The sequence below is a fragment of the Astatotilapia calliptera genome, chromosome 2, assembly GCF_964374335.1.
Source record: "Astatotilapia calliptera chromosome 2, fAstCal68.1, whole genome shotgun sequence".
NCBI lineage: Eukaryota > Metazoa > Chordata > Actinopteri > Cichliformes > Cichlidae > Astatotilapia > Astatotilapia calliptera.
The window spans coordinates 13,764,101-13,791,536 of NC_137423.1; the positions used below are offsets into that span (position 1 = coordinate 13,764,101).

Below are 27,436 nucleotides of genomic sequence, written 5' to 3' on the forward strand. Positions count from 1 at the left end.
AACAAAATCATTGTGTTTTTTTCATACTTTGTTACAATTTAACAAACATTTGAAAATATGCTATATTTGTGCAGAAATGCTTGAAATATTACTGAAAAATCTGAAAACAAGAGTCTGATTATGGAATAATTAACAGCAGAATGATCATTGAAATCAAAGTCTATAATTTAATACACATACATATGTCTTCAGGGTCAGAAATGACACTTATGTTAAAGCATTGAACAGTTATAGGAGACGTAGATTCAACTGCAAGTAAACAACAAGAAATGAAAAATCACATAGAAATATCACATTCACTCTCTGTATACAGCAAACCAGTCAGTCGATCAGTTTTTAAATGTTTTTACAGAATCTGTTGATATTATTTTTACTCTGTCAGAAATCCCCCACAGCCCACACTTTGTGCCGTAACAATTACACAATCTGGAACTTGATTATTCTCTAGTTTAAGGTCAACAAAACCAGACTCCCCCTCGAAGAGTTCACAGTTTCAGTGTAATTCAGTGTCACCTCACGCTACACGTCCGGGAAAAATGATCTTTGTGTCAATGGCACGCTGGTGTAATCTGTGACTAATCTGGTTGTCATCAGCCGAGCTCTGTGCGCGTTCACCGCTAATTTGGAAGCATTTCACACGGGTCTTATGCTTTTATTGTATCATCTGTGCGACGAGGGCCATGCCCAACAACAGAAATTTGTTTTTCTCTAAGAGCTTGATCCGATCTCACTCCCACCGGCCGTTGTTGTAAAGAGGATTAAGCGCCGATTCGTCACATTGCTGCAGGAATTATCGGCACAGAGATAATCTTTGATCCACCTAATTTGTTGTCACTGAGAACAGAACTGGATGTGTGACGGGTCTCAGAGTCCTGATGTCTTAATAATAGTAATGGATTGGATTTATATAGTGCTTTTCAAGGCACTTTACAGAACTGTTCATTCACTCTCACATTCACACACTGGTGGAGGCAGCTACAGTTGTAGCCACAGCTGCCCTGGGGCAGACTGACAGAAGCGAGGCTGCCATATCGCGCCTTGATATGGCAGCCTCGCTTCACCCTACTGGCCAACACCAGTAGGGTGAAGTGTCTTGCCCAAGGACACAACGACCAGGACAGAGAGCCCAGGAATCGAACCGGCGACCTTCCGGTTACAGATGTGCTTCCCAAGCCCCTTAACCACGGTCGTCTTCTCATTGATTGGCACTGCTTCATTACAGTTTTTGGGAGATGCCATTATCGTCGTTGTCCACAGGCGTTCTGACGAGTTCTCTGAACTGTCGACACTTACAGACGATCATCAGCTGACCGCACGTGCTTTGTCATTCAGTCATGTGACTATTTCAACAGGAAAGCAACTTTTAAAAAAGACAATAAGTACAACAGGGTGGAGAATTAGTGTGATTTGAGCTCAGCAGTCACAGTAATCTCAGATCATGATATCAGTTATCATAATCATACAATCATACGTATTCATTTTAACAAGAGGTATTTAATTAAAGGGGGATTTCACAGAGTTTCACCAGCGAGTGTGAGATCACATTCTTGTACCAAGTGCTAAGTTCAGGGACCATTATATTTATACAGCACCAAATCACAAGTCACTTTATACTGTAAGGTAAAGACCCTACAATGTTCATGAGCTTAAAAATGTCATCACTTTAAAATGTGATCAATGTGTAAACAAAAAGGAAATATACTGTGGCACTGCCTAAATAAGCTAAATCGCACCAACTTGTAGGGTCGGTTAAGAGTACGTGAGGAGGATGAGTCATATTAAATGTACTTTATATAGACTCTGTCATGGCCGGCGGGAGCTGACTGTGTGTTGCCTGAATAATGGATGTGGAGCATAACTTGGAAAAAATTAGTCATAAATAGTCAACAGGGACAAGAAACATGAACATAACCTGAGCAGAATCGTGAAAGGTTTAATCATGATGTGACGTGGTGGGTAAATACACAGACTATCCAACAAGGACAGAATGAAAACACACAGACTAAATACACACAGGAGGTGATCAGGGGAAGTAGAAACACATGGGGAAAGAGCTGACACAAATTAATATCATGACGATGATGAAAAGTAACACTAAGCACAATGAACATAGAAACAAGACTTCCTACCGGGACATAACGGAACGTCGACATGACATGAGCTTGACAACATGAAACATGGTTTAGAAGCACGAACCAACAAGAGAGACCTAAACACAGGGGTACTGAAAGTAAAACACTGAGGACAAGATAGACCCTATAATACAGAGAACAGGAGCACACTCATAACTAAGAATACACAGAAAAACCTAAACTAGAATTAAAACTTAAAGCGACCTGATAATAGTGCTAGAACTTAACATCCTTTCAATATGCCTAAGAAATCACAAATACAACAACAAAGTCAAAGTGCTGGGTCACAAACCCAGCCCCTGATAGATTCAGATTTACTGACCAAGTGTGTGTACACAAACAATGAACTGAGCTCCCACTAGTTCTTTGCTCTCGGTGTAAATAACAACATGTACAGCTTATTTATGGTTCAGAGTGCAAAGATGTTGGAATATATGGATAATTAGTTACTATATGTCTACTATATGTAACCTGTAGTTTGGCACATTTTACCATAAAAAAGGTTCTAAACCTTAACCTAAACCTAAAAGTTTACTTTGCGTACTCTTATGTGTCGAGAGCCGTCTCAGGTTTTGTGCTACATACACCACAGTTTACAGCAACGCTGTTTTCTGGCATCAGATCCACAAACCTGAACGTCAACACTGACCTGAGCCATTAATGATGACAAGACACTCAGCCGTGCTGTCTCTTTACTGGCCAAGCTTTTGCATTAACGATCCTGTGAGTCTCTGAATAAAATCTGTTAAATAACACAAGCATGCACAGAGTTACTCAGCAGTAGCCAAAAATACAGATGGATTGGTAGAAGTAAGAAAACTTAAAATGGTATCGATTAAGATAAAGCACTAATTTAAATTAGTCCACTGAGGTGGTGCGCAGCATCAAATGTCAGTATGGAAATTAGATTCCACATCATCACTTTGAGCGCAGTGGCATCTTATCGTTGATGAAGTGAAAGGTGACAAAAATGCGTCGGATAAGAGTTTGACTGAGGACAGTGTTGTTCCCATGGAGTTTTCTTCTACTGTCATACAATTCCACAGAGACGATCACATTTACACAAGTGTAAGAATCACAGCCTTAAATCTCAGTTTTGCCTACACTGTGTGCTCAGCCACAATTAGACACAAATATCACTGACAGATCATTAAAGTCAGCTAGGAGAGATATTTGTAGATTAAAAGTTTGTACACTGGATTTAAAATAACCTTCATTAAAATATATATATAATCAGCGTATTTGCCATTCAGTGCAAAAAACTGCTGCTGTATGATTTTTCAGATTACTGAGGTTTGCCAAAAAATTGTACTTGTTGCCCCTGAAAATCTTTAATTTGGCTGAAACAAAAGCAATAAAACTTTAAACTGTTATTTATTGGAAACGTTTACTATGCAGGCAATGAATAACCAATAAATGTTAGAGAAGAGGCTGTTGAACCATGAACCATACTTTTATTTTCTATATCGGTTTTGATTACACTTATTTCACATGGTTTAAATGTGCTCTATTGCATATAAAATATTATAAATATTATCATATTTAATTGGAATACTCTGTAGAGAAAGCACAGACCACTTCACCTTTTAAGAACTTTTTCAGATTCTCTGCAGATTTGTACTTTTCTTTGCTTTCCATGTCTCAAACATCAGATTCTGTCATGCGGCATATTTGGACAAATATTTATTTTATAAGCTTGGTGTCTGTGTGAAGTTCTTCAACATGCGTGTCCGAGTGTTTCAGATGTGTCATTTCTGCTGTATGAGGCATAACCTTTAAAACTGACTTTTAAATGAGTGAAAATGTCTTCGTGTTATTGGTTATTGATGACTAACAGGCCTGCAGCACTTTTCCAAAGTCCGACGTATGCTGCAGGTGGCTCGTGAATCATGTGCCAATTCAGAAAGACAGCCATCCCTCTGCTCGCTATAATTGCCCTTAAAAAATGATCATTATTGTCTCTTTGATCTGATCTGATGTGTTTCTCATATATTTCTGTGCATCACATCCTTTCTCTTTTGAATTTCTTTATAAACCGGAGCTTCTGTCGGCATTTTTTCTCAAACGTGACATTTCGGCCATCTGAGACTTTCTTCTGATCAGACTGTAAGGTGTGACACATGTCGACTCTGTGCACTGGCATTTAAAAATTGCAGGCTGGCCAAATTCCAGGGTGTTCAACTAAAGGTCAAAATTCCAGACTTTGAAAGGCCACAGATGGCACAAAATCTTCATGTATCCTGTTCCTAACTGGCCCAAAGTAAGCCTCCATCAAGGTTTGCTCCCAGTGTAAAACTGTGCAGTCTGAATCACGAGGCAGCAGACCGAGTCAAAATCCCCCCACTCAGCCTGCAGGAGATGTCATTCAGTCCCTCCAACTGTAACCGCTGCCTCTGTGTGACTGACGTGTGTCCAGCTAAACCAGGGTGGACACACAGCTTACATAAACTGATGCAGGTTATGTGAGGAAAGGCCAAAAATAAGTTATTTTGTATGTCACGGTGATATTTCCCTTCCCCAGATCATCCTTTTTAATATTTAAATAAACATTCAACATCTTACAGGGAGAGATTTCACACCTTACAAGTCAACAAAATACCAAGAAAGACAGATAAACCTAAAGCTAACAGGCTAGCAGGCTAACACAGCAACATGTCAGGTTAATCAGAAGCCTGGACAAGACTCATAATGTGACGCTTACTTAAACCTTTCACTCTGATCATCATCAGTCATGATTCTTCTAATATAATTATCTGTGTTGTGATTTATGATCATTATAATGTCGTCAGCCTCGCCGTCATTTAACAGCAAAGCCCGTCAGAAAAGAAACACGGCCTCATCCTTCATGTATGGCAGTGTGGAAAATCATTAGGGCAAAGAAAACATCAGTGAGGGGACTTTCATACAGTGCCAACGTTTCACATCGCAATTTTTATTTTTTACAATTGTGTTTGATTCATAAACACTCAATTAATACATTATTATATTCACGTTCCTATAATATTTCTTTTCATTCATTAATTTATTTGTTAACTTCCTGTTTGCATAAAATCACCTGATCACAGTCATGTGACCACTGTGATTCTCTTTAGCTCAGTCACTCTGCAGGTGCTAGCTCTTCAGTCTTTGTAAGTACACCTGTTCCGCCCTGCTTACAGCTCCCAGTCACCTGACACACAGAGGGTAGGAGCTTCTAACAGATAGTAGCAGAAAACTCTGCCTCCCCCTGATCTTCCTTTTAGCCATTCGATTAGCAATCAGCTCTTGAGTTTCACATCAGCAGAAACAGAGATGGTCTCTTTTGATCCTTCGTTGTAGGTGTTTAACTTTTTCCTCGGCTAACTCTGTGTGCAGTTTGGTTGTGGACATTAGTGTCCAGTGCTCAGGTCCACCTGCTGGGATGTGGTGGTCTGGCAGTTGAACGTGTGCAAAAACATGTTTGTGCAGTAAACCTGATCCAGAGAAAGAACAGTGACAGTGCTAAATCTGTAATCACGTCGGCTCAGCTGACCGCGTGGACACGCTGAATAACTGTTAGCAAAGGCATCATTAGTCTTCGGTTGGGGGGTTTCCCGTGTTTATGTGGTTAGGTTTCTTCATCACGGTGATTATCATTCATCAGGCCAACTTATTTCCATCCCTGTCATTAATACTCAGTTATGATCATTATAATGTCATTATCACTGTGAAGATTTATGATTATCAACAACACCGTGAACTACTGTCAGCAATTAACACCACAGACTGATGGAGACTGTGTGTGTGTGTGTGTGTCATGTGACTCTGCGAGCAGCTTGGCCGGTTACCCAACAGGACGGGATGACCTTAGTGGCTGGTAGCAGTGTAGATGGAGACAGTGTCCAAACTTTCCTTACTGGTCCTTCTCCTAAACACACAAACATTTACAACACAACTACACACTCACACACACTGCTCTCCTAACCCTAACCCCCCCCCCCCCCCCCCGCCCGCATGATTTGTTTTCCAGTGTTTTCACTGAAGAGGGCATGCTGGTTTGTGTGTGTATGTGTATATTTACTTCATCATCATGCTTGTGTACACATGAGACAAGAACTAGTGAGAGATTTGTCCCTTTCTGTTTTGTTTTCCAATCACGGCTCCATCATAATTCCCGTCTTCTCCAGGCGGACTGCGATTCTGATCAGCAGTTTCCTGATAAAGCGACAGCGCCGGCCGCATTACGTGTTTATGAATTGCTAATGCCACTATTTATCAAGCTGCGCGGCACAATTTACCATATTGGAAGTCATGGTTTGCAGTTTTACATTTAGAAGGTGAGCGTGATCGACTGTATCATCTGTCATTTTAATTTATGAGAGATTAATGCAGCGGCAGCGCACTCCTCCCACACACTCATCAGGAGGTTAAATAATCATCATTCTCACATTTACTGTTCAAACTGTAAGTTTGAAAACAGGAAAGTCACAACAGACCAGCTAATTTAATGACCCTTTGAACTCAGCTAACTCTGAAATGATAAGAAAACAGCCCAAAAAGTCCTGTTGCTGCTGCCCCACTTTGTCGTCTGGACTCGAGTATCTTAGGAAATAATTTTGTCTATATTCAATCATTGATATCCTGAGCTGGGATAAAGTCATGGTGGCTGAAAACAACCGCTGAATGTTTGAGTGCTGTAAAGTGGGAATGTTCCAGCACCAAAATGAATTATTCCTCAGAAGCAAAATCCATAACATCTACTCACTCTGAGAAGGTTTGGTCCGAGTCGATCCGTCATAAAACATGCATGTCATTAAAATTCCCATTAGGCCCTGATTTTATTTATGACCTGTGTTTAGGTTCAGACGTTCAAAGAGGAGTTCGGTCAGCTTGATCGGATACTTGAAATAAAAATAAAATTTAAAAGTCATTAACATTTATTTTTCAGGGACCGGGTACAAAAACAAAGATGAAACATTGCACCAGATTTAGCTACTAGCTAATGTTCATCCACAGTCCCTGAGTAGGTAAAAAATGTATTTTATTATTATTATTTATTTTATTTGTGTTTAGAGAGAAGTGAGATGATTGTAGTCTGACGCAAGCTCAGGAACCACAGTGACGTATAAATATGCTCCCCGTGCAACAGCATGAACCGTATTCACCGTTTTTAACTATTTATATAGTAACAGTTAAACTGTCTGAGTGTTTATTTATTTATTCATTAAAAATCAGGAATCTTTTTTTTTTTTTTGTAGCAATAATATGATCATTAGAGCGAGTCATGGACCGCTGCTGAACCTGGCCTTAAAACCAGGTTTATGTGCACACGTTGCTCTGATATGATGGATTAAATGAAGCTGAAGGACACTTTTCTACACTTTGAGTGAAAATTAAGAACATTTTAAGCAAAAAGACCAAATGAAGAAAATAATAAGATTAAAATGACAGAGATACACACAGGACCAAAGAGAAGCAAAACAATCCAGTTAGTCTATAAAAATAAAAACAAAGAATGAGTTGATGTACTGATAGAAAGAGAGAGAATACATAAATTAACAAGTAAAGATTATAAGAGGAACTATTTAATAAAACCTAACTAAGGCGTGACTCAGAGCTCTGCGGTGAGTCTTTGTAGAGCTATGATGTAACTACGACATCGTTGTTTAGTCTAGATAGAAGCGCCTTAGATGCGGGGACCTTTTCCCTCCTGGGCACTTGCTCTTTGTTCTGGGCATTCTTTCCGGGGGTCGGACATCTTTGTCCCTCACGTTTTTCCACTTCTTTGTACACTCTGATAGTTTCAGCAATCTCCCTACAGGAACTTTCTGACATGTTTCAGTCCTTACATTGATGCTATGATTATTGTTCCTTCTGTTGAAATGATGATGGCTATTCTCTTACTGATAAACTTAAAAACTGCAGGGAAAAGGTAGAAATGCACAGGACGAATCAACGGTGCTGAACAGACGTGCAGTCACATTTCCAGTGAGATGCACATCAGGTTGCGGGGTATGGTTTCAGAGGGGCTTGCAGTTATGGCGTAGATTTTAGTTTGAAAGCACAAAGCCCTGCGGTTCTGTGTCATGGTCCTGGGTCTTTTGACCCAGCGTTTTAAGTTTGAGTTTATTTTGTTCATTAGGTTATCTAAGTTCATTTGGTTATTAGACTCCTTGTGTTTTCTTCCCCTGTATTTAAGCTTCCCCTCACCCTTCGTGTTTCATGCTGCATGTCTTATGTTATCAAGTTTGTATTATCATGCCTAAGTGTTTCTAGTTCTTATTATTTCCCCCTCGTGTTTCAGCTGTTTCCTCATGTGTCTCCACTTCCCCTAATCACCTGCTGTGTATTTAAGTCCTCTATTTTCAGTGTGTGATTGTCAGGTCGTTCTGTCACAGTCTGGCGAGGGCAGACTGTATGAATTGAAAAAAGGACCCAAAATGCAGACTCCAAGGAACAGGGAACAAAACTTGAATGTTAACAAAAGGTGAGCCGTTTAATATGGCTGGTAGAAAGGGTACAAACAAAGGGCAAGGCAAACTGAAGCAAAATTAACACAAACCTAAACTGGGGAATCTAAACAAACAATAAGAAAAACCTAGACAAGAAACTTGGACGCATGGCATGGCATGGACAACAGACAACCTGACAATCACACACTGAAAATAGAGGACTTAAATACACAGCAGGTGATTAGGGGAAGTGGAGACACATGAGGAAACAGCTGACTAGGATAGACATAATGATGCACAGGCAAGAGTAAAACTAACCGCATGAGCACAGAACACAAGACCCCTTTTCAAAATAAAACAGGAAACATGCAGACTTAGACACGACAACCAGAACTTGACAACGTAAGACACAGACATGAAACGCATGAAGAGCAGGGGAGATTTAACATGGTTGGAAACACGAGGGGGAAATAATAAGAACTAGAAACACTTAGGCATGATAATACAAACTTGATAACATAAGACACGCAGCATGAAACACGAAGGGTGAGGGGAAGCTTAAATACAGGGGAAGAAAACACAAGGAGTCTAATAACCAAATGAACTTAGATAACCTAATGAACAAAATAAACTCAAACTTAAAACGCTGGGTCAAAAGACCCAGGACCATGACATTCTGCACATCCTTTACTGTTGTCACCTTAATTTCAACTTCATAGTTTATATTTCTTTTGTGTATTATATCAGGGATATTTTTATATTCAAGCTATTTACTTTAACTGTAGTACTTTAACTTGTTTGCTTTTTTTGTCATGGAGCAACAGTGACCACATAATTTCCTCTGGGATTAATAAAGTATTCTGATTATGACGTTCAGTAGTTAACCCCTTTACTGTCATGACAGGTGCTAGAAAAATGCTTACATGCTTTTATCTACTTTCTTAGGGACACTGACATGGAAGAAAGTGTATTTGTAGAATTTAATTAAACTAATTACACTTAAAAAAATCCAAAAAATATGAATGAGAATGAAGAACAGAAACTAATAGTTACCCAGTCCTCATTCAGTCCTCATTGCTGATTAATTCATCGACTCATTAGGACAAAGCTGGCACGGTGAAAGGTTTTCAGAGTTCTTCTCATGTCTTCCTGGATAACAAAGCTCATCGTGGAGCTGCGGTCAGATGAAGTGGGTCAGCTCAGCAGCGTATTTATAGCTCGGATCGCACTGCTGTCCGTGCTGTCTCTGGACCCAGCAGGAAATGATGCAATGAAATACAAACTGTACTACAAGTGGCCACTAATGCACCTCCACTGTCGGGCCACGGGTCAGTTCAGAGTCACTGTCAGTTCGCTTTCTATCCAACTGAAGCAGCCAAGCATTTAATTCCAAATTCAGAGGCGTGCATTACCACAGGGTTCAAACAGGCTGTGGCACAGGAACTAAAAGCCACATCAATAACTAATAATCAGCTCGGAGTCACGACAGCTGGAACAGCTGCAGAAGCTTGCATTTGGTGCTCAGATCTGAAATATCCAAAGTTTTGGAGATATGTTGTTTTATAAAGTAAGGATGTTTGGGAAGGCTTCAACAGTGGGAAACAGATTTTTCCTCATCCTAATAGATTTTTGGAATCTATTAGGATGTAATTGTGATTTTTTTACATGTACGAGTTTCAGATAGTCCTATTCTAAATACAGATTTTTTTTCCAGGTGAGAAGCTCATTACCTTACACTATAAATTACCCTGAGACAACTGTTCTGTTGGTTTGATGCCATATAAATTGAAGTGAGATTTTGCAGACTGACTCACGATGGTCTGTGCCTCTCAGTTCATCCTCTGCCTCCCTTTAAATCCAGCTTTCCTCTGATTGGCCTCCTCTTGCAAACAGAGGTTTGAACAGCAGTGTGTTCACAGAACTTTGTGTCTGATAATCATATGAAGAGATTTTACTGCAGCCTGCAGCTTTTTGTACCAGTGCCTGAGGCAACTGTTTTTTTATTTTTTTATTTGATGCTATATAGATAAAATTGAATTGAACTGAACTTGTACAGACGCTGACCTCATCATTAGAAATTTCCTCACTACCATTATGAGAGAACTAATATGACAGAAAATAACAGAAAGCGTAATAGGCCCCTTGTTGTTTAGCTTTAAGCTCTGAGTTAGGAATGCTCCCCTGCAGTAAAATGCTGAGTATATTTTCAGGCCTCGCAGTGGGAAGTTTAATGACTTGGACTTTTTGCCACATTTGTAGGTAACGAACACAGCTCATCTTCATTTCAATAAATGCAGGAGCGTTTATGTCCCAAGCTGCACTGACATTTACTATATCTGTCAAGACCAATATTTTCAGCTGGGTCACCACAGTGATCCTCATGGCAACAGGAGAGCCGCTTGGTGCCTGTTTGTCTTTCTTTGATGTGCCGTAGCTGTTCGCTTTGGTTTTTAGCGCAGTCCATCATCGTCTGTGTGTTCAGCGTTATTGACTGTTTGCTCTGGACTCGTTGTATGTCTGTGGGCTCAAGGCTGTGCTGGGGATTTGGCATTATGCAGAGAGCATCTAATGAGCATGATGAGCTTAATAAGGTAAAGAACTGAACTGCAAAATCAATGGGAGCTGGTTAAGTGAATCACAGCATTTGAGTAACAACTTCATGAAAAGAATAAGCATGTTTCTTGTAGCCAGGCGTTAAAGTCACAGACTGTAAAGTTTTAATTAGTCAGTTTTTAATTAAAATAGATAAAACGAAATGAAATCAAATGAGGATAAATTTAATTTGATTTGAATCTGTGGTGTGGACGGGAGCTGCTTTATGCCAGCAGGGAAAACCTCCAGAGGACCAAAGGTGATTTTTAAGATATTTGATTTAATCATTTATTAGTGTGAACTACCTCTTTGTTAAAATGAACAACAACAACAAAGAATCTGGCTGTCAGCTTTTTCTCACACGGGTACATTGTTTTTATAGATTAGAATCACAAATGAACGTGTTTTGTTACCAAATTTGTTTAAACTAGAGTAAAAGATGTGCTCTCAGGCCATCAACAGCTCAGACTTACATGTGAGTACGTACGCTGTGGCTTTTCGTACACTTCAGCCATGCTCTGGTTCTTTCGTCAGATTTCCTTGTAACACATGACAGCCTGTGTTCATGACCCGTGATGGCTGCTTTTCATCTGTGTTTGAGAAACATCATGTTTGGGTGAAAGTGCACCAACCTGTGATTTTAGCTCTGTAATTCTTTTATGGTGATGTGGTCATTGAAATGAGGAAATGAGGTTCACTTAAAGTCTATTGAGCTTGGAAAGAAAAGCGTCCGGACTACTGTAAATTTCTTGAAGACATTTCATCTGAGAAGCTTCTTCAGTTGTTAGAGCAACTGGTGGAGAATCCCAGATTTTAAGCATTTTGGACGGAGAAGACAGATGGTTTGAAAGAGGAGTGAAAGAAGCCATTTATCTCCACTGTGAATGACCATCATTGAACAGAGGGCTTATGACACTGACTCTCTGCCATTTATAATCCAGTTTTGAGATCTCTTCCCAGATGCCTTAATGCCCACTCACACCCTGGGGCATTTGACCTCTGTAAATTACATGATAGGGTGGGACTAGGCTTCACTATGGATTCACCCGTAACTTGGTTGATTGTGACCTACACCCGTTTTCACACCTTGGCTCATGTAGAGGTAGAGGATCAATCCATGACCCTCTTGGGGGGGACATTCCCATAGGGCTTAAAATCTGGGACTCTCCACCATTTGCTCTTGGAACTGAAGGAGCTTCTCAGATGAAATGTCTTCAAGCAACTTAAAGAAGTCCAGATGCCTTACTTTCCAAGCTCCTTAGACTACGATGACCTGGATGACTAAGAACCTTCACAGACATGTCTGCCAGTAAAAGGTTTGAATGGCGGGGTTTATGTAATCTTTGGGGTTAATCAGGTCTTTTTTGGATCATTTACATGAAACGTAATTGTTTGTTTGTAACACTGCCAGGCTGCATAAATCTGTTGGGATCCACCATTCCTCTCTTGCTGACCATGTCTACCTTTCTCTCTTCTAGCTTGGCAGCATCCAAAGAAGCTGCAGCGAGGAAAGCTGCCTCCCCGATGCCACCGTCCGAATTTCTGGACAAGCTCATGGGCAAGGTTTCGGGGTACGATGCCAGAATCCGACCAAATTTTAAAGGTAGGCGTTGCCACCAAGACTCAGTCGGATAAAACAGGAATGTAGCCAAACGTACCCTGAAAAGACCTGCGCTGTGTCTGCATTTTATTACCTTCTCTAAATGCCTGTTTAGCCAAGAATGTCACCAAAGATAAGGTTTGTATTTATTAGCTTAACTGAAAAAAGGAAAATAACATGTTTAGACATCGATGTTGCTGAAACTTTGTTGCTGTATATTTAATCACTTCAATGTTTTTGTCTGTTCTCAATTTGTCGATCTCTGTATTTGCCCTTTGCAGTGTGGAACAAAGGTAATTCTTCCCACGGCTCAGTTTAGGTGTCAGACCCCAAACTCCCTCCCCCCACCTTTTTTTCCCCTAACACAAGTCCAGCCTTGCACTTTTACCCACAATCATATGGTAAGATGACAAAATCCCCAGTAAGGACTAAGCTAGTTGGCTACATTCCTTGGTATCCACACAGTATCCTGAGTGCTTGTTTTGGTGGTCAAGGTAATGTGCCTCTCTCCCATGAGTGTGCTGCTGACCATGATTTCATGATGATGATGATGACGATATAGTTTTAAGTGACCTCCCTGAATGGAAGCCCCCATAAAGACACATGTCAGAGGTTTCTGCTTTAAACTTCTTGCATTAGGAACACAGACTGGACATGAGAGAACTGGGGCAGCCCTCCGTATCCACCAAAGTCTATGACTAATGCAATGGGTTAAAAATACATTTACAGCATCTTTAAGCATCTGAACAGACAGACAAACTGATTTCCCCTCGTGCTTTTCTGACATTTAAGCCTTGCTGCATGTTTAAAACTGCCAGAACTGAGATTTTATAAAGTGGATGTGAGAAATTTCTAATGTCTTCCGTTAGGTTTGTTGGGTCATGTGTACAAAATATTGGTACCCCGGTGATATTCCAGCTTTTATCAACACGTCTTCCTTAAGTATTAACCTTTAATCACCTGTTACAACATGTGCCTTACTTGTTTTTTTTATATACGGCTGCCAAAGCATTGCTATCCTTGGCACCTTGCAGTCCAGACAGTAAATCTTGTCCTACTGTCGTCACTTAAAGGATGAAGATTGGTTCAAATGTTAGTGAGAGGTACGCTCAGTTCCCCTCCAAGTCTGATCAGAAGCAGATCAGTGGGATGTGTAAGGAGTTTGAGTCTTACCTGGCAGCAGTTTGGTCTGCAGGAGGTTTAACATGAACCTCAAAAGCACACGGGAACCCATCACCCAATCACCGCACGTTTTAGGCGCTGTCCAAGTTTTAGTGAAAAGTGAACCTTTTCAGGTTATTATCAAGATTTGCCAAACCATTAATTAATAATTATAAATATCTAAATGGCCGTTACACTTGGCTCAATTTGATCTGATCTGTTTCATGTAAAATGGTTGTGATCAGATCAGTGTGTGTGTGTGTGTGTGTGTGTGTGTGTGTGTGTGTGTGTGTGTGTGTGTGTGTGTATACAGAGCTTCACAAATGTATGAGACCATCTGTCAAATATTTTAGAAATGTAAAATAAAAATAACTAAAACTCATTTTTACTGTTCATCGATGCAAAATAATAATGTGCTTCACTGCTTTTTCATAAAACTGTAAACTTTAAAATTCATGGATAAGATATTACATGATTATATTTTTAATTAAAGAGCATTCTGCTGGATTAACGAGAAACATTAAAAAACAGGAAGCTCTCAGAGAGCTTCCCCTCTGAGGCGGCTCTCATTTTTTTCTTTCTTCTTTTTAAACATACTTTAATAAACCCACTGAAACACATTTTAATGTACCCTACTAAAATATTTGTATATTTTTTTATTTAAATGAATATAGTACATGTGTAGTATTTATTTCATGATTTATTCATATTTTAAATGTTTTGTAATAAACACCAAGTGTATTTTGGTTTATAATAAAAATTTATTAATAAGATAAAGCATCGTCCTAGTATAGGAATTGTGGTTATGACCTGTTAGATGAAAAATATACATAAAAATACCTAATAAAACAAACGTTTCCAACACAAACAAGATCGACATTGAAAAGATGGGAGTAAGAAACATAGTTTTAAATATCTCCATAAATCATTATTATAACTTTGACCTTCACATCAGTTTGTTGACCTTGAAGGAGAGGTCAGAGGTCAAATGTGACATGACGTCTTAAACCTTTAGATGTTAAGATGAGAATATTTTAAGTTATTGGACTTTTTGTTAGTTTCCCACCAATAAATCATGAAGCTGACCTTGAAAATGTGTTTTTTAACATGAGACTTTATCCGAATTCATTCTAGACAGAAACACAAAAACGCTGCGACACACAGAACCTGCCTGGTCCATTCAGGTCAGCCGTGGCATAAACCACTAATTTGTTGGTGGTCTAATATATTTGTTAAGCACTCTGCTTGTGTGTGTGTGTGTAATATAGTAAGTGGCATGTTACCTGCTGGGGTAGAAAGAAGGTTCGCCTTCGTCTTTTCAATAACCTGAAAAGATTTCTGCCGTTCACTTCTCACCCAGATGTTTTCTGGGATCTCTGGCGGTGATCAAACCTGGAGGGATGACGTACATTACCTAACGCTGCCTGCGTCAGGTCAGCATGCGATGCTATTTGTCTGCTGCTCTGCATCTGCCCATCGTCTCTAAATCAAAAACAGGTGAAATTTAAAGGTGTTGCTAATATTTTGTACACTGAGCACACAGGTACACAGAATGTGCACAAGTGAATCACAGCTTTGTTTCTGAATGCTGCCATGGACCTTCTCTCTTCTTCTGTTTTTTCTTTGCTGAGCCCATAATGGTACAACCCATTATATGGTGAGCAGGATATCTCGGTTCACGCAGGACAGGGTTGAGAGGAGCGGAGGGTTTTCGCTGTGACTAAGTGCGCATTATTAAACCTGCCTTGGCTACAGAATGGCCGACCTGCCGAGGGTTTGCTCAGGTGTTTGTCGCGAGCCGATTTTGGAGATCATTTCTGTTTTTTTAATTTGATTTCTCCTCAGCTCTGCTCAGCAACACTCCCGCGCGATTTACTGAAGCTAGCACTGCACTGACCTTTACAAATCAGGATTTAAACAGGCATGTGTGGCAGTTATTTGAATTTATAGCTTTAATCTTTTTTTCCTTCTTCTAATGCGATGTAATAAATTTTTTTAATGCAGATGAAATTACTCTCCGGCGCTGTGCCGCACACGCACAGAATAATAAGAGTCCCAATGTCCCCTGTAACACAGACACGTTTATTTAAATGAGCTCAGATGTCAGATACTTTCTGTTTTGGGGTAAATTTGTAACGAACGCAGATCTGTAATGAAGATACGTATGGACGAGGAGGAGGAGCCCATCTTTTATATAATGTGCTCAGCTAATTGTGTCAGGGGCCATCGTTAGCAGACAGCCCGACATGAACTTCCAGATTCTGTCATGGTTGTCAGGTCGACAGAGTAACACAGCGTGATCTCTCCGACTTGCTCATTCATGCAGTCTTTTGTGTGTAAGTGTGTGTGTTTGTGTGCGTCCCCTACCAGCCGACTACACCCCTGCATTAATCACACCCATGAAATAAACAGCTTGACAGCTCGGCGGCCTCGTAAACTCGGGGGGAAAGAAACAACAACAAAAAAAATGTACTTGCACAGTAGGGGAGTCAGGCAGGGAGCAAAAAAAGGAAGAACTAGAATAGCATGGGGGTATTATAATAAAAATAATCATCACCATAACATGCTAAGTGGGAACACTTTAATAAGTGACGTGTCTGTAATGATGTGGCATTCAGCACACGGATCGCTCGAACGTGTTTCCTTAGAAGCTTTTTAAGGAAGGGATCCTTCAACTAGCATGCTTGTCAGCTGCTGTAGTGGAAACGTCACCGTCACCTGTGCACATTCTCCAACACGGTGAAGACACCCTGATAACTGTGTATTACCCTGAGAACACACTGGGCGCGTCACACAGTTTCATTTTGTCTTTTGCACAATTTCCAATTTAGACTAGAACAAAGTTGTTGTTTTTTTTAACTAAAACCAGCAGAAGTGAACACATGCAGAGCCGCACAGCTACGAAACAAGCTGCCCGAGGAAGTCGGGTCAGTGCCTGGGGCAACTATGGCTCAGGAAGCAGAGTGGGGTGGCCACCATTTGAAAGGTCAGTGGTTCAAACCCCGGGACCATCCAGGTGACATCAGGCGGTCAACACAGTGAACCCCAAACTGGCCCTGAAGCATCCATCAGAGCGAGAGTGAGAAGGATTTGTGTGGTGCAGGATGGATGGATGAGCCTTGTAGTGTGAAGCACTTGGAGTGGAAACACACTAGATTTAGCTTCACTGTTGTATTATTTATATGAATCCATTTTGGTGTCTTTTTTTAATATTGACCTGCTTTTCAAATATCTTTTTGTTTCTTGTTGTGTACCACCGTTATTTTACTGGATGGAACGCCTCCCACGTGCTGTTTGAGATATTCTGTCTACAGTAAAACTGATATCTATTTTATGATGGGGAACATAGCAAATGTAAATCTAAATTCACAACAAACTGAGTGTATTGTACTCTGGATGGCGTTACCTTAGTCTCCAGTAACACTGTGAGGAACCCCAGGATATGTCCTTCAGTGCACATATTAAACAAATATGTAGGACTGGTTTCTTCCATTTGTGCAATATCTCTAAAATGAGAAACATCCTGTCTCAGAGTGACGCTGAAAAACTAGTTCATGCATTTATTGCTTCCAGGCTGGACTACTGTAATTTCTTAGTATTTACAGGGATTAAAAAAAGAGAGATTTATCTTCCCTTCGTTGACCTTGCTGATCTTGGTTGTTTCCAGAAATACATTTAAATTCCTTCTCACGTGCAAAGTCCTGAAAGCATCATATCCCCTCCTAGTACACTATCACCCCATTAGTGCACTTCACTCTCACACTTCAGGCTTACTTGTTGTTCCTAGAGTATTTAAAAGTAGAACGGGAGGGAGAGCCTTCAGTTTTCAGGCCCCAGGAACCAGCTTCCAGTTTGGATTCAGGAGACAGACACTATCTCTACTTTAAAGATTAGGCTTCAAACCTTCTTTTTTGCTAATGCACATAGTTAGGGCTGGATCAGGTGACCCTCAATCCTCCCTTAGTTATGCTGCAAAAGGCGTAGGCTGCTGGGGAATTCCCATGATGCACTGGGTGTTTCTTCTTCATTCACCACTGCTGCATGTCATAAATAGTTTCTTTCTTGTTTTTTTGTTTGTGAGCTCCCCGTGCTCCTCTTTTTCCCTCCTACACATCATACATGCTCATCCAATTAGCACCAGCCCTGCTAATTTTGCCACAGTAGATGGAGGGCGGGAGGGGACAGGATGGGGAAGTGATGAGATCTGCCCCAGGCTATGACTATGGCAGCACGAGAAGAAATCCCAGTGATCCGGTGCAGGGGTCCAGTGTATGATTTAGTTTAGTTCGTCTGCTGGAGAGAGGAGAGCAAGCACTCGTGACACATTCAGGACGAGCTGTTTATAATCCATGACTTCATCCTACGTTCATTTCTCTTTTCCTGCTTTCTCAGTTTTTACAGTGTTTCATCCAAACCTCACATCTGTCTTTGCCTTTTCGTTATTTCTGTCTGCTGCTTATAGCTGCGTTCTTAATTTTTGCTTCCTTATTAGTTTCCTTGCTCATCACACATCATTTGGTCTTATTTATTTCTGCATAGTGATCAGATCTTTTATTTTATTCTCTTATATTTTAATCTTCATTTTTCTTCCCTCTTCCTTTTATTTTCCTCATCTCTTCCTGCATATCCATTTTCCTTATCGGTGGTTGAAAGACAAGTTCATTATTAAAGAAATTGTCCCCTATTTATCTGTTTAGCCCTCCTTTATTTTAGCATCTGTCTCTTGAAACATTTGGTCAGGTGAGCAGGTAGCAGGTGAGGTCATGCAGGAGGTTTTTTTACTTCCTCAGACAGCAGCACCGAGTCCTTCTGATGCACTACTCCGGTAATGAATGGCCACACAGCGCTGTGGAGATAAAGGAGTGTGTATGAGAGGGAGAGATGGGGGGTTAGCGAGGGAACCAATGAGGGAGAGGAGGGTTTGTGTAATTCTTCTTGTGTCCAAGTGTGTGTCTTCGTGCACGCTTGATGAATGGTGCCGACTACAACTGTGACTCTCCTCTCCCTCTCCGCCATAACCTTGTCCTTCCTCATCACTCAAGCCGAGCAGCAGCAAGGCCAATGACTCGGACCAAGCTCCTGGTTTCAGGCTCGACCTGAACAGGCTACTGGCGAACCAAACTCCCCACCCTCCGACTCCCCCGTGTTTGCAAGGCAGGGCTTTTTGCCTGAGAAGACACTGAGTGTGTCACCAGCTTTAAAATCTGTGCTTCAGCAGGTTTTCATCTTCTGCACTCTTGAGCGGCCCCGTTGTTGCTTCATAGCTCGTGTTTGCTCCTTGAAACAGTCCTTTTATTTTGTTTGGCAAAGCTCCCTCCTCCTGATATCAAAGACCTCTCACTGAAAAATCATCACTGCGTCACTTTGCTTCGGTGGACCTGAGTAAATATGCACAGGGGACGAGAGATTCTTTTCCTTCTCCTCCTCACTTTGTCCTTGCACAGCTGGAGGAGCTGTTGCTGCACAAAGCTACACAACTCTTTGCTTCTCTTGTGTTGTGCGACTCCCTCCTCCTCCTTCTCTCCTTGCTGGAGTTGAACGTGCCGAGGCGGGACTTTAGTTATTAGCTGTCGGAGCTTGACGTTCATTTGGTGTTATCAGCACTTGTTTAATGGCTACTTAATGGGATTAATGGGCATAAGGTAATGAGCGTAGGATGGAGGAATGGCTGCGGGTGGGGGGTGGGGGGGGGAATGGATGGGAGAGCAAGTGGGGGGAGAGAAAGACAAAGTGAAAGACACAAGTTGGAGGGATTTGCCCACGATGGGAGATTAGGAAGAAGTGCAGGTGGCAGAAGTGAAATGCAGGGTGTCGCACTGCACACAGAACAGATTTGTGCTCGCTTAGAGCTGGAACTCTGATGCTAACACAGTTCCCAGTGGACCCAGTGTTCCTCAGTTATGTATTACACTTGCAGCAGTCTTGAATAAGCAGCTCTGGGATGCAAACTACAATATCTACACCCTCCTCTTTTTTTCTCAACTCTACAAGGATGCAAGCGCTGAAATCTGCTCGGGTGAGTGGGCATTCTCGCCCAGAGGAAGGTCTTGTGGCTCTCTTAGTATTCAAGGTAACGGCCCTCTCCTTTCCAAGCCAGGAAATTTGGATGAGGGATATATTGCAAGGAGAGAGGAACTTTAATGTCGTCACAGAGGTGACTCTCCCCAGAGTTATGACAAAAATATTGATCACAGTTGAGCGTCTAGCAGGAGGAGGCAGAACGGCAAGGGCAGCAAAGAGAGGAATATTGAATAGGATGGTGAGGGCACCAAAACGGACGAGAGGAGTCTAAGAGGTGGAGGAAAGAGGCGAATGAGAGTGGTCGGATTAATTTCTGCAGTCAAAAGTTTAAATCTGTTCATTATCGTGAGCCGAACAGGAAATGATCAAGCTGGCAATTAGAGCACTGTCAAATGAACCATGTTGTCGAAATGAATGAATTCCTCTCCTCTTCTGTTTGCTTTAAATAGCTCACATTATTATTGTTTCCTTTTGATCCTCAGATAGCAAAAACCTTCTTTAGCTTTAGGCTGCACACAGCCACTCTGAGATGTGTAAAAGGAGTCGATGGGTACATTACTCTGTCTTCCTCCCTCTGCAGTCCACCGGTCCGTGGCTAATAAGTTTATAAGGAGGGGAATACTGCCTTATAAAGGGCCATTCGGTCCTCCTGCGCCGTCGCACCTCTAATTACTAGCCAGAGGAAAAAAGGTTTAAGCCCACCAAATCCATTTAAATAGCCTGATGGAGAGGTTGGCGTGTAATTGTTCACTTCCCCCACACAATCAGGCCACGGGCTGCTGTTCTCGGGCTTTACGTGGCAGATGCGTCCAACATTCGGCTGATGGAGGGACCCTGGGGTATAAGTAGAGAGAAAAGCATTCGGGGAAAACCCTGTATTTGTCTGACAAAGCATCTTTGCTTCGAACGCAGAGGCGAGCTTTTTTCTTTTCCTCTGGTTTCATTTCTGTACCTTTGCTGCAAAGCCAGGAGAATTGATTGTGCACGGTGCTAGTAATTAGCTTGCGTTACGAGATCCCCTCTGCTGGCAAAGCAAAAGTCCAAAAAACCAAAGCTGCTGTGGTATTAATGCCAGGATCAGGTGATGTTCGACGGGCCGCCTGGCCGCGAGGCTAAGCCCAGGCTTAGTCCTGACACGGAGAGACTGTCGTGCACAGAGGAGGGAGGAAAAATTGCCTTTGGTGGATTCGGGCAGATTATAGAGTTTAAGTCACCTGTCTACAACAGTTCATGGTCATGACGAATACTTTCCATCTATCTTAGAAGCCGTTTCCCTTTTTTTTCAGGCTGACAGTGACAGATTACAATATCGCTTGCAGACTTCTACTGGGTGTAGTTCCCATCCTTCACATTGGCAGTTGTCAAGTACAGCAAAGCAGGATGTGCCCGGTTTTCTCAGTTCAGTGCAGTTCGAAGACAAAATAGGACATCGATCAACAAACATGAGTTACGAAAGGAAGACAGTCTCCTCGGCGTGTATCGATAGGACGCATTGTTGGCCTCTGTTCATAATTCTGAGTAACTGGAAGAGAAAATTTTAATAGCTTGAAATGAAATGTGTTTGCTGTTGAGTGCATGAGAACCGTTTAATACCTGAAGGTCGACTCTGACGTTATGTCTGATTTGGAAGTCTTTGATTTGCAGAAAATTAGACGGCTTGGTGTTAAATCACAGTTTAGCTGGCAGCTGTGAGCATGTGCTGATGAAGAAAATCTTTACTTTGTTTCCTTTCTTAAACTTTTTTAGACCAATCCGATGAGCCACTGACGTTCAGTGGCACATCGGGCTAAGTCTTTATCTTTCCAAGGGCGAATGGGGGAAAGATCTCGGAGCAATGAATCGTTCGGCTTTAACTTCTGATTCCTTGACATTAGCGGGTTGGCATTTTTCCACTATCAATCAGCCTTGTGCAGACTAAAAGTTCTCTTTCTCAGCTACGATATAATGTGGCCCGTTTGTGAGAGGCTGTTACTTTCTTGGGGGGTTGAAGTAGGACCTTTTGTCATCCAGATGGGCTCCATTTCAGCCAAATGACTTCATATTAATAGGAAGAATTGGAATTACATCTAAGATTGGTGATCATTTATCCATTCCTTTAGGGTTAGTGCCATTTCTGTTGCCAGTCGAAATATCGATGGGGACGGAGAATCGGCTGCTTTGTTTCATTCGAGTTGTTGTGAAATGTGTAAGTCACCATCTACCTGTTGCCCAAAATTACCGAGGTCAAAACCGTCAAGATAAGGGAAAAATCTAAATGAAGCCAGTTTGACATGTAGTCTTTGCACCTCCCCGCCCTCCTCCTCTTCCTCCTCTTTCTCTCTGGCCTCTTGCATCTCCTGTAGTGCATTTTGCTAGTTTTACTTCAGCTCCTCTTGACAGAACTGCATTGCAACTCTCCTCCTCTTCATCTCAGCGCATCGCCTCTCCTGTCCTGCCCGCTGCAGTATGGCAGTAGATTGTTTCTCTACAGTCTCATGCATCCCTCCTTCCTGCTATTGCCTTCACAGTATGTTGCCCCCCTCCTCCCGCCCCTCCCCAAGTCTCCCCCGCTGCCACACACTCACCCCGGCCGAGTGTTGGCAGAGTGTTGCGACACCATAGATAATCGAGCCTTGCTGTCTTGTTCGCTCCTTGATAGACAACGCGGTTGTTTTCCTTAACGAGGACAAACAACGTGTAGTTGGTAACGTGTTGTTAGTATATGCTGTGTTTAATTCTCATCTTTTTTTTATTAGACCCCAAAGGCTCCAAAAATGAAGCTACTCACAAGAAAGGTACTTTCCCTTTTCCTGTTTCTTTTTCCCTTTTTTCTACTTTCTACTTCTGCTCTTCCCTCACCAACGTTTGTGATCATTTGTCTTTAATGCAACGACGAGGCATTTTCCAGATGTTGACACCATTAGGAACATGAGGGAAATGCTTTTTGGTTAAACTGTGGAGATGTTTTGCTGGAGGTTTTATCAGAAAATGTCTAGAAATAACTAAGAAAACTGCATTTCAGTATATTTAAAATATTTTAGGCGTGCACTTTTGACCTGACAGATGTTTTTCCTTTAGTGTCAGCCATGATTGTTTGCAGACGGTTGTGTCTGGCAATAGAAAACCTTTTTTTCCTCCCTGACACAGACAAATGTAGACACTTTGGTGATCACACCAGCAAACCTGTCCTTCTCCTAGTGTTTGGCTTTAAGTAAACTGCATTCATCACAGCACTATAAGAACAGTTTGTACTAAATGACAAAGACATGGAGCCACTCAAAAAATGGACTTTGTCTGAGACAGGAAAACTGCCAGTTTTTAATATTATGTGAGCTTTCAACCTTGTGTTTTCATATCAGTGAACTTGATGTTCTGGTTCATTCAGAGATACAAAACCAGCATTAAAATTTCACACAGAACATTTTTAAAGTGTTTTTCCAAACTCAGCTATAAGAATGATTTATTTTTGTCATCCTTGTGACTCATTTAATGGCACATGTAGTGGTGTGTAGCACTGTTGTATTCTACCCGCCATCCTTATGTAATGCAGGAATGTGCAGTACTGCACAGCAGCCTGTGTCCTGGTAATTTTCTGCCATTATGTTGTTTTTACAGAGGTTTATGTAAATTGTAAAATTCATTATCAGAAAAACAGTTCCTTCATTTTACAGATTTTTTATTGTGTACCTTTAGTGTGCAGGAAATAAAAAGTAAAATGAAGTCTAGAGTAGAGCACGGACTACAACAGCTTTGTAACCTTTCTCCCCGTTTGCCCTGCGTTAAAGGATCGCTCTCATCTCATTTGTCCTCCTAGCTGAAGATGCTAATTCTGGTAGCACAGCAGGCCCTTTAACACAGTGGCTCCTGTCAGTTGTAACTAATATCTGCGTGGCCCTAATTTGCATGCACAGACTCTAAGCGGTGATAGAGAGCCCCATACACAATCCGCTCACAGGGTCCGTCCTACAAATTACTGCTGCAGGACTTTCCAGACAATTACAGTTGGCGATGGAGCAAACAGCAGAGGTTACGCACTGGGTAATCTTATTTCTCGATGCTGCCAGACGGAGTCTGCAGAGTGCAGCGCAGGTTAAAGAAACGTCATTATTTTCAGTTGGATATTCCTGATCGCTATAGCAACAAGACCGAGGAAATAAGGCCGAGGTACTATTCCTCCAAAAAGTTAACCGGCCATCTAACGATGAGCGCGGCAAAAAACGACCTCGGCAGTGGACAGTAGATGCGATCCTCTTGCGTCTGATTTCTCTGGGTGAATAACGCCATTGAGAGAGACGCCGTTTGCAGACTAAAGACCCCAATTACCTCCTCCCAGTACTGTCAGCGTCACAGGAGACAGCGTTTATATTAGCAGGCAGCAGCCTGTCTGCCTCCGGGCTGCTGAGATGCATAACTTACACTCTGGCTTGGTGCTAAAAATAAATAAAATGAATATATAAAAGTGCAGAGCTGATAAGAAATCATTTCTCTTTTTATTGTTCAAATAGCAGGAGAAAAATTCCAGTTCACAGACGTGCTGGACAGGAAATCAAAGAATGTAGGTTGGACGTTAACGTGGGTCCGAGCTGCAGTCATATATTAATGTCTTATTCATGCTGCAGATGCTTCGTTTGTAATTTTTGTGAGTCAGCCATGAGCTGCTTGCCCACTTCAGTCTCTAGATGATGGGATTTCCCCCTTTTTGGACCCACAGACCCTCCTCCACCTGTAGGTTATCCTTCATTTTAATCGCTAATCAACATAAAGCACGGTCATGTAGCAGACCTACAGCAGTGCTGTGAAGACATGTCGTGCATTTTTGCTACAAAGGCGTATGTAGCGGTGATATTTTTGGCTGCAGACAGAATTGGTGGAAATGTCAGTTTTAGAAGAAAAATGATTAATGTCAAAGCGAGAGGGGAATATTAGAAGAAGAAAGGGATAGGATTGGAAAAATATGTCAGAGAAAAAATTAAATTATTTAGAAAGAGACACAAAATAATAAGTAGTAAAATAATATGATAGTAGGAGTGGACAGACTAAATGAAAGGAGAGCAAAGAGGAGGGAAGGAAAGGATGATTAGAGGAAGAGACAAGAATGCTATAGAAGAGACAGCAAAGAAGGAAGTCTGTGTACAAGGTGATGACGGCAGAGGAAAGAAGGAGTCTAACAAAGCCGAGCACACGGAGGAGATGGAGGCGGAGGGGAAGACTAGAGACCAGATAGGATGGAGAAAGAGGAGGAAGATGGCGGGTGGTGAGGTTTTACTTCCAGCGTGTTCAGCAGAATCCAGTCAGCAGGTCGGGGCTCGTGCCTCTCCATGGCCACCATCAGATTGGAGGCTCTGCTCTGCTCCTTCTGTTGTGGGATGTTGAGCACATATTTCACAGGAGCCACCTCCTTGCAGATACTTTATGCAGATTACTGTTAGGCCAGGTTCTGGGCTCTCCGTCCTCCCACAGATTCAGTCCGTCTCCGCAGATTTACGTCCATGCGAGGACGGCTCGTAATATGATTGCACAGTGCTTCAGAGAGGTGACACTTTAATGTGACGACTGCAGGTCGGAGCATATTGCGGTTATTTAACTTTTTTATTGAGGGCAAAAAATTGCTGCTATGTAGATTTATGCTTATCCGAGTGGCCTGTCTTATGAAGAACACCTTTCTAATGTGATTGCACAGTGCTGCAGAAAGCCAACGCTGCAGAATGATTACTGCAGGCTGGAGCACAGCACATCGTTTTACTGAACGTAAAGCTGAATATCCCCCTACACACAGTCGTTCCCATTCATGTGGCCTATTTTAAATAGTATGGCATCACTGCACTGTGGTTTACAAAGAACATTTTAACTGCAGGGCTTTCCAAAACCACACGAATCACGAGTGCTTTGATCAAAATGACTAAAGATTCGTTTCACGGTTACAAAAGTTTTCTTTACAAGTCAGAAATTCTTTTAATGCTTTAAATCCATGTTAACTTTCCGAAGAACAACATACAGACATGTATATTTGTGTGAAGCACTGAAAGTCTTATAAAGCAGACTATTGAAGTGTTGTATGATTTATTATCCCCATGTGAGGAAACAAAGAAGAACTTTGGCGTCTCCTTCTGTGGCCAAAGCAGCTCGTTTAATCTCTATTTAATATATTACCAGCTCCTGTGTTTGGTGTTCTGGGGTCATTTGAATGAAAGTAATTTCAGACTTTGCAGGAATTTAGAGTAACTTATTCACGCTGCCCAAATAAAAGTATCAAAGTATTTCACAACAAAAGCACCAGAGAAGAAAGCCTCAGATGATGAACATGAAGGACTAAAGCATTTTCTCTGTCACAGGCACTCATGTGAGAGCTCATATTATAGTTAATTACACACATAAATCACGTAAAATTAACCCTAACTCTTTGTATATATTTTCACATATATTTCATAATTTTCTATCCAAGTATTAACATTAAGTAGTGAAAATATGCTTTTTTGGGTTTTTTTACTGCAGTTAAAACAATAAAAAAGAGTCAAAACATTTCTTTGATTTTAATGTTAACACAACGGCCTCTGTCTTTAATCCACACAGAAATAAAAAAAACCACAATCTTAGTAAAACGTTCTGAATATGAAGAAAAAACGTTTTAAAGGTGAAGCCGTGTTCACAGCGATGGAAAAGTGTTTTTTAATAAAACTGAATCGACCTGTTTTAACAGAGTGTGTGTGTGTGTGTTTGTGTGCGCGCGCGTGCGCTTGTGTGTGTCCACTAATCTCAAATGACTATCTACATTTCCCTCAAGATGATTAAAAGTGTCGAGCTAACGGCAGCACATCATGACACGCCATTAAATCACACGCCAATTTATTGAGGAGATGACCATCTCTGTCTTACACGCACGCACGCACACACACACACACACACACACACACTCTGCAAACACTCCATCTGCATGAGGGCAGCAAACAGGAAAGATCACACACAGAACACACACAGGAACTAAAACACACACATCGCTGCTCACATTTTTATTTTCCTCCCTTTTTTAATCTCTTTCACATTTCCATTGCTACCTCTCACTAATCCATTGATATAAAGCCCGAGTCACCTCGTCTCCGTCGCCATTGCAGACCTGCTATTGATTTCTGTCTCCCTGCGGGCAGCCGGCTGCCAGCCTGTCATGTTCTCCTGTCAGTCAAAAGCTGGCAAAGAAAGCCCTGAAAGGTCCAGCGACTCATTTATTGCAGACTTAATTCACTGTCTGCCTATAATTAGACAAGGTGATACATTTTTTGGTAAAGCAATTAATGTCACATTTGGAGTGGGTCCCCCTGAAATCAGAGCGCTGTTAGGTGTGGAGGTGTTTCTCCTCCTCCTTTTAAGACGGCTCCTGCATGAACTTTCTTCTTCAGGCGTCTTTGAGGTCGTCTTCAGCTGTGTGTCAAAGTGTGCAGCAGCCTCTTTCATTTGAATGAGGTCGTTAAATCAATGCAGCGCGGATGTTGCAGAGAAATCCAGTGAACGAGGATGACAGGCTAACAGGACATCGTTTTGGTTTTATA

The 27,436-nt window shown here is 41.5% G+C and overlaps 1 protein-coding gene across 4 annotated transcripts in view; it reads left to right on the forward strand.

Annotated features, from left to right (window-relative positions):
• glra1 (glycine receptor, alpha 1) overlaps nucleotides 1-27,436 on the forward strand; it is a 132,898-nt gene that overhangs the window by 14,290 nt on the left and 91,172 nt on the right. For 2 of the 4 annotated variants that reach the window (XM_026185144.2, XM_026185152.2), the window contains exon 2: nucleotides 12,613-12,737. In XM_026185144.2, coding sequence (XP_026040929.1) covers nucleotides 12,613-12,737 — 125 coding nt within the window. Of the gene's footprint in view, nucleotides 1-12,612; nucleotides 12,738-13,015; nucleotides 13,028-22,433; nucleotides 22,691-27,436 lie in introns of those variants that run through there. The other 2 variants (XM_026185135.2, XM_080305637.1) reach the window with 2 other exon arrangements.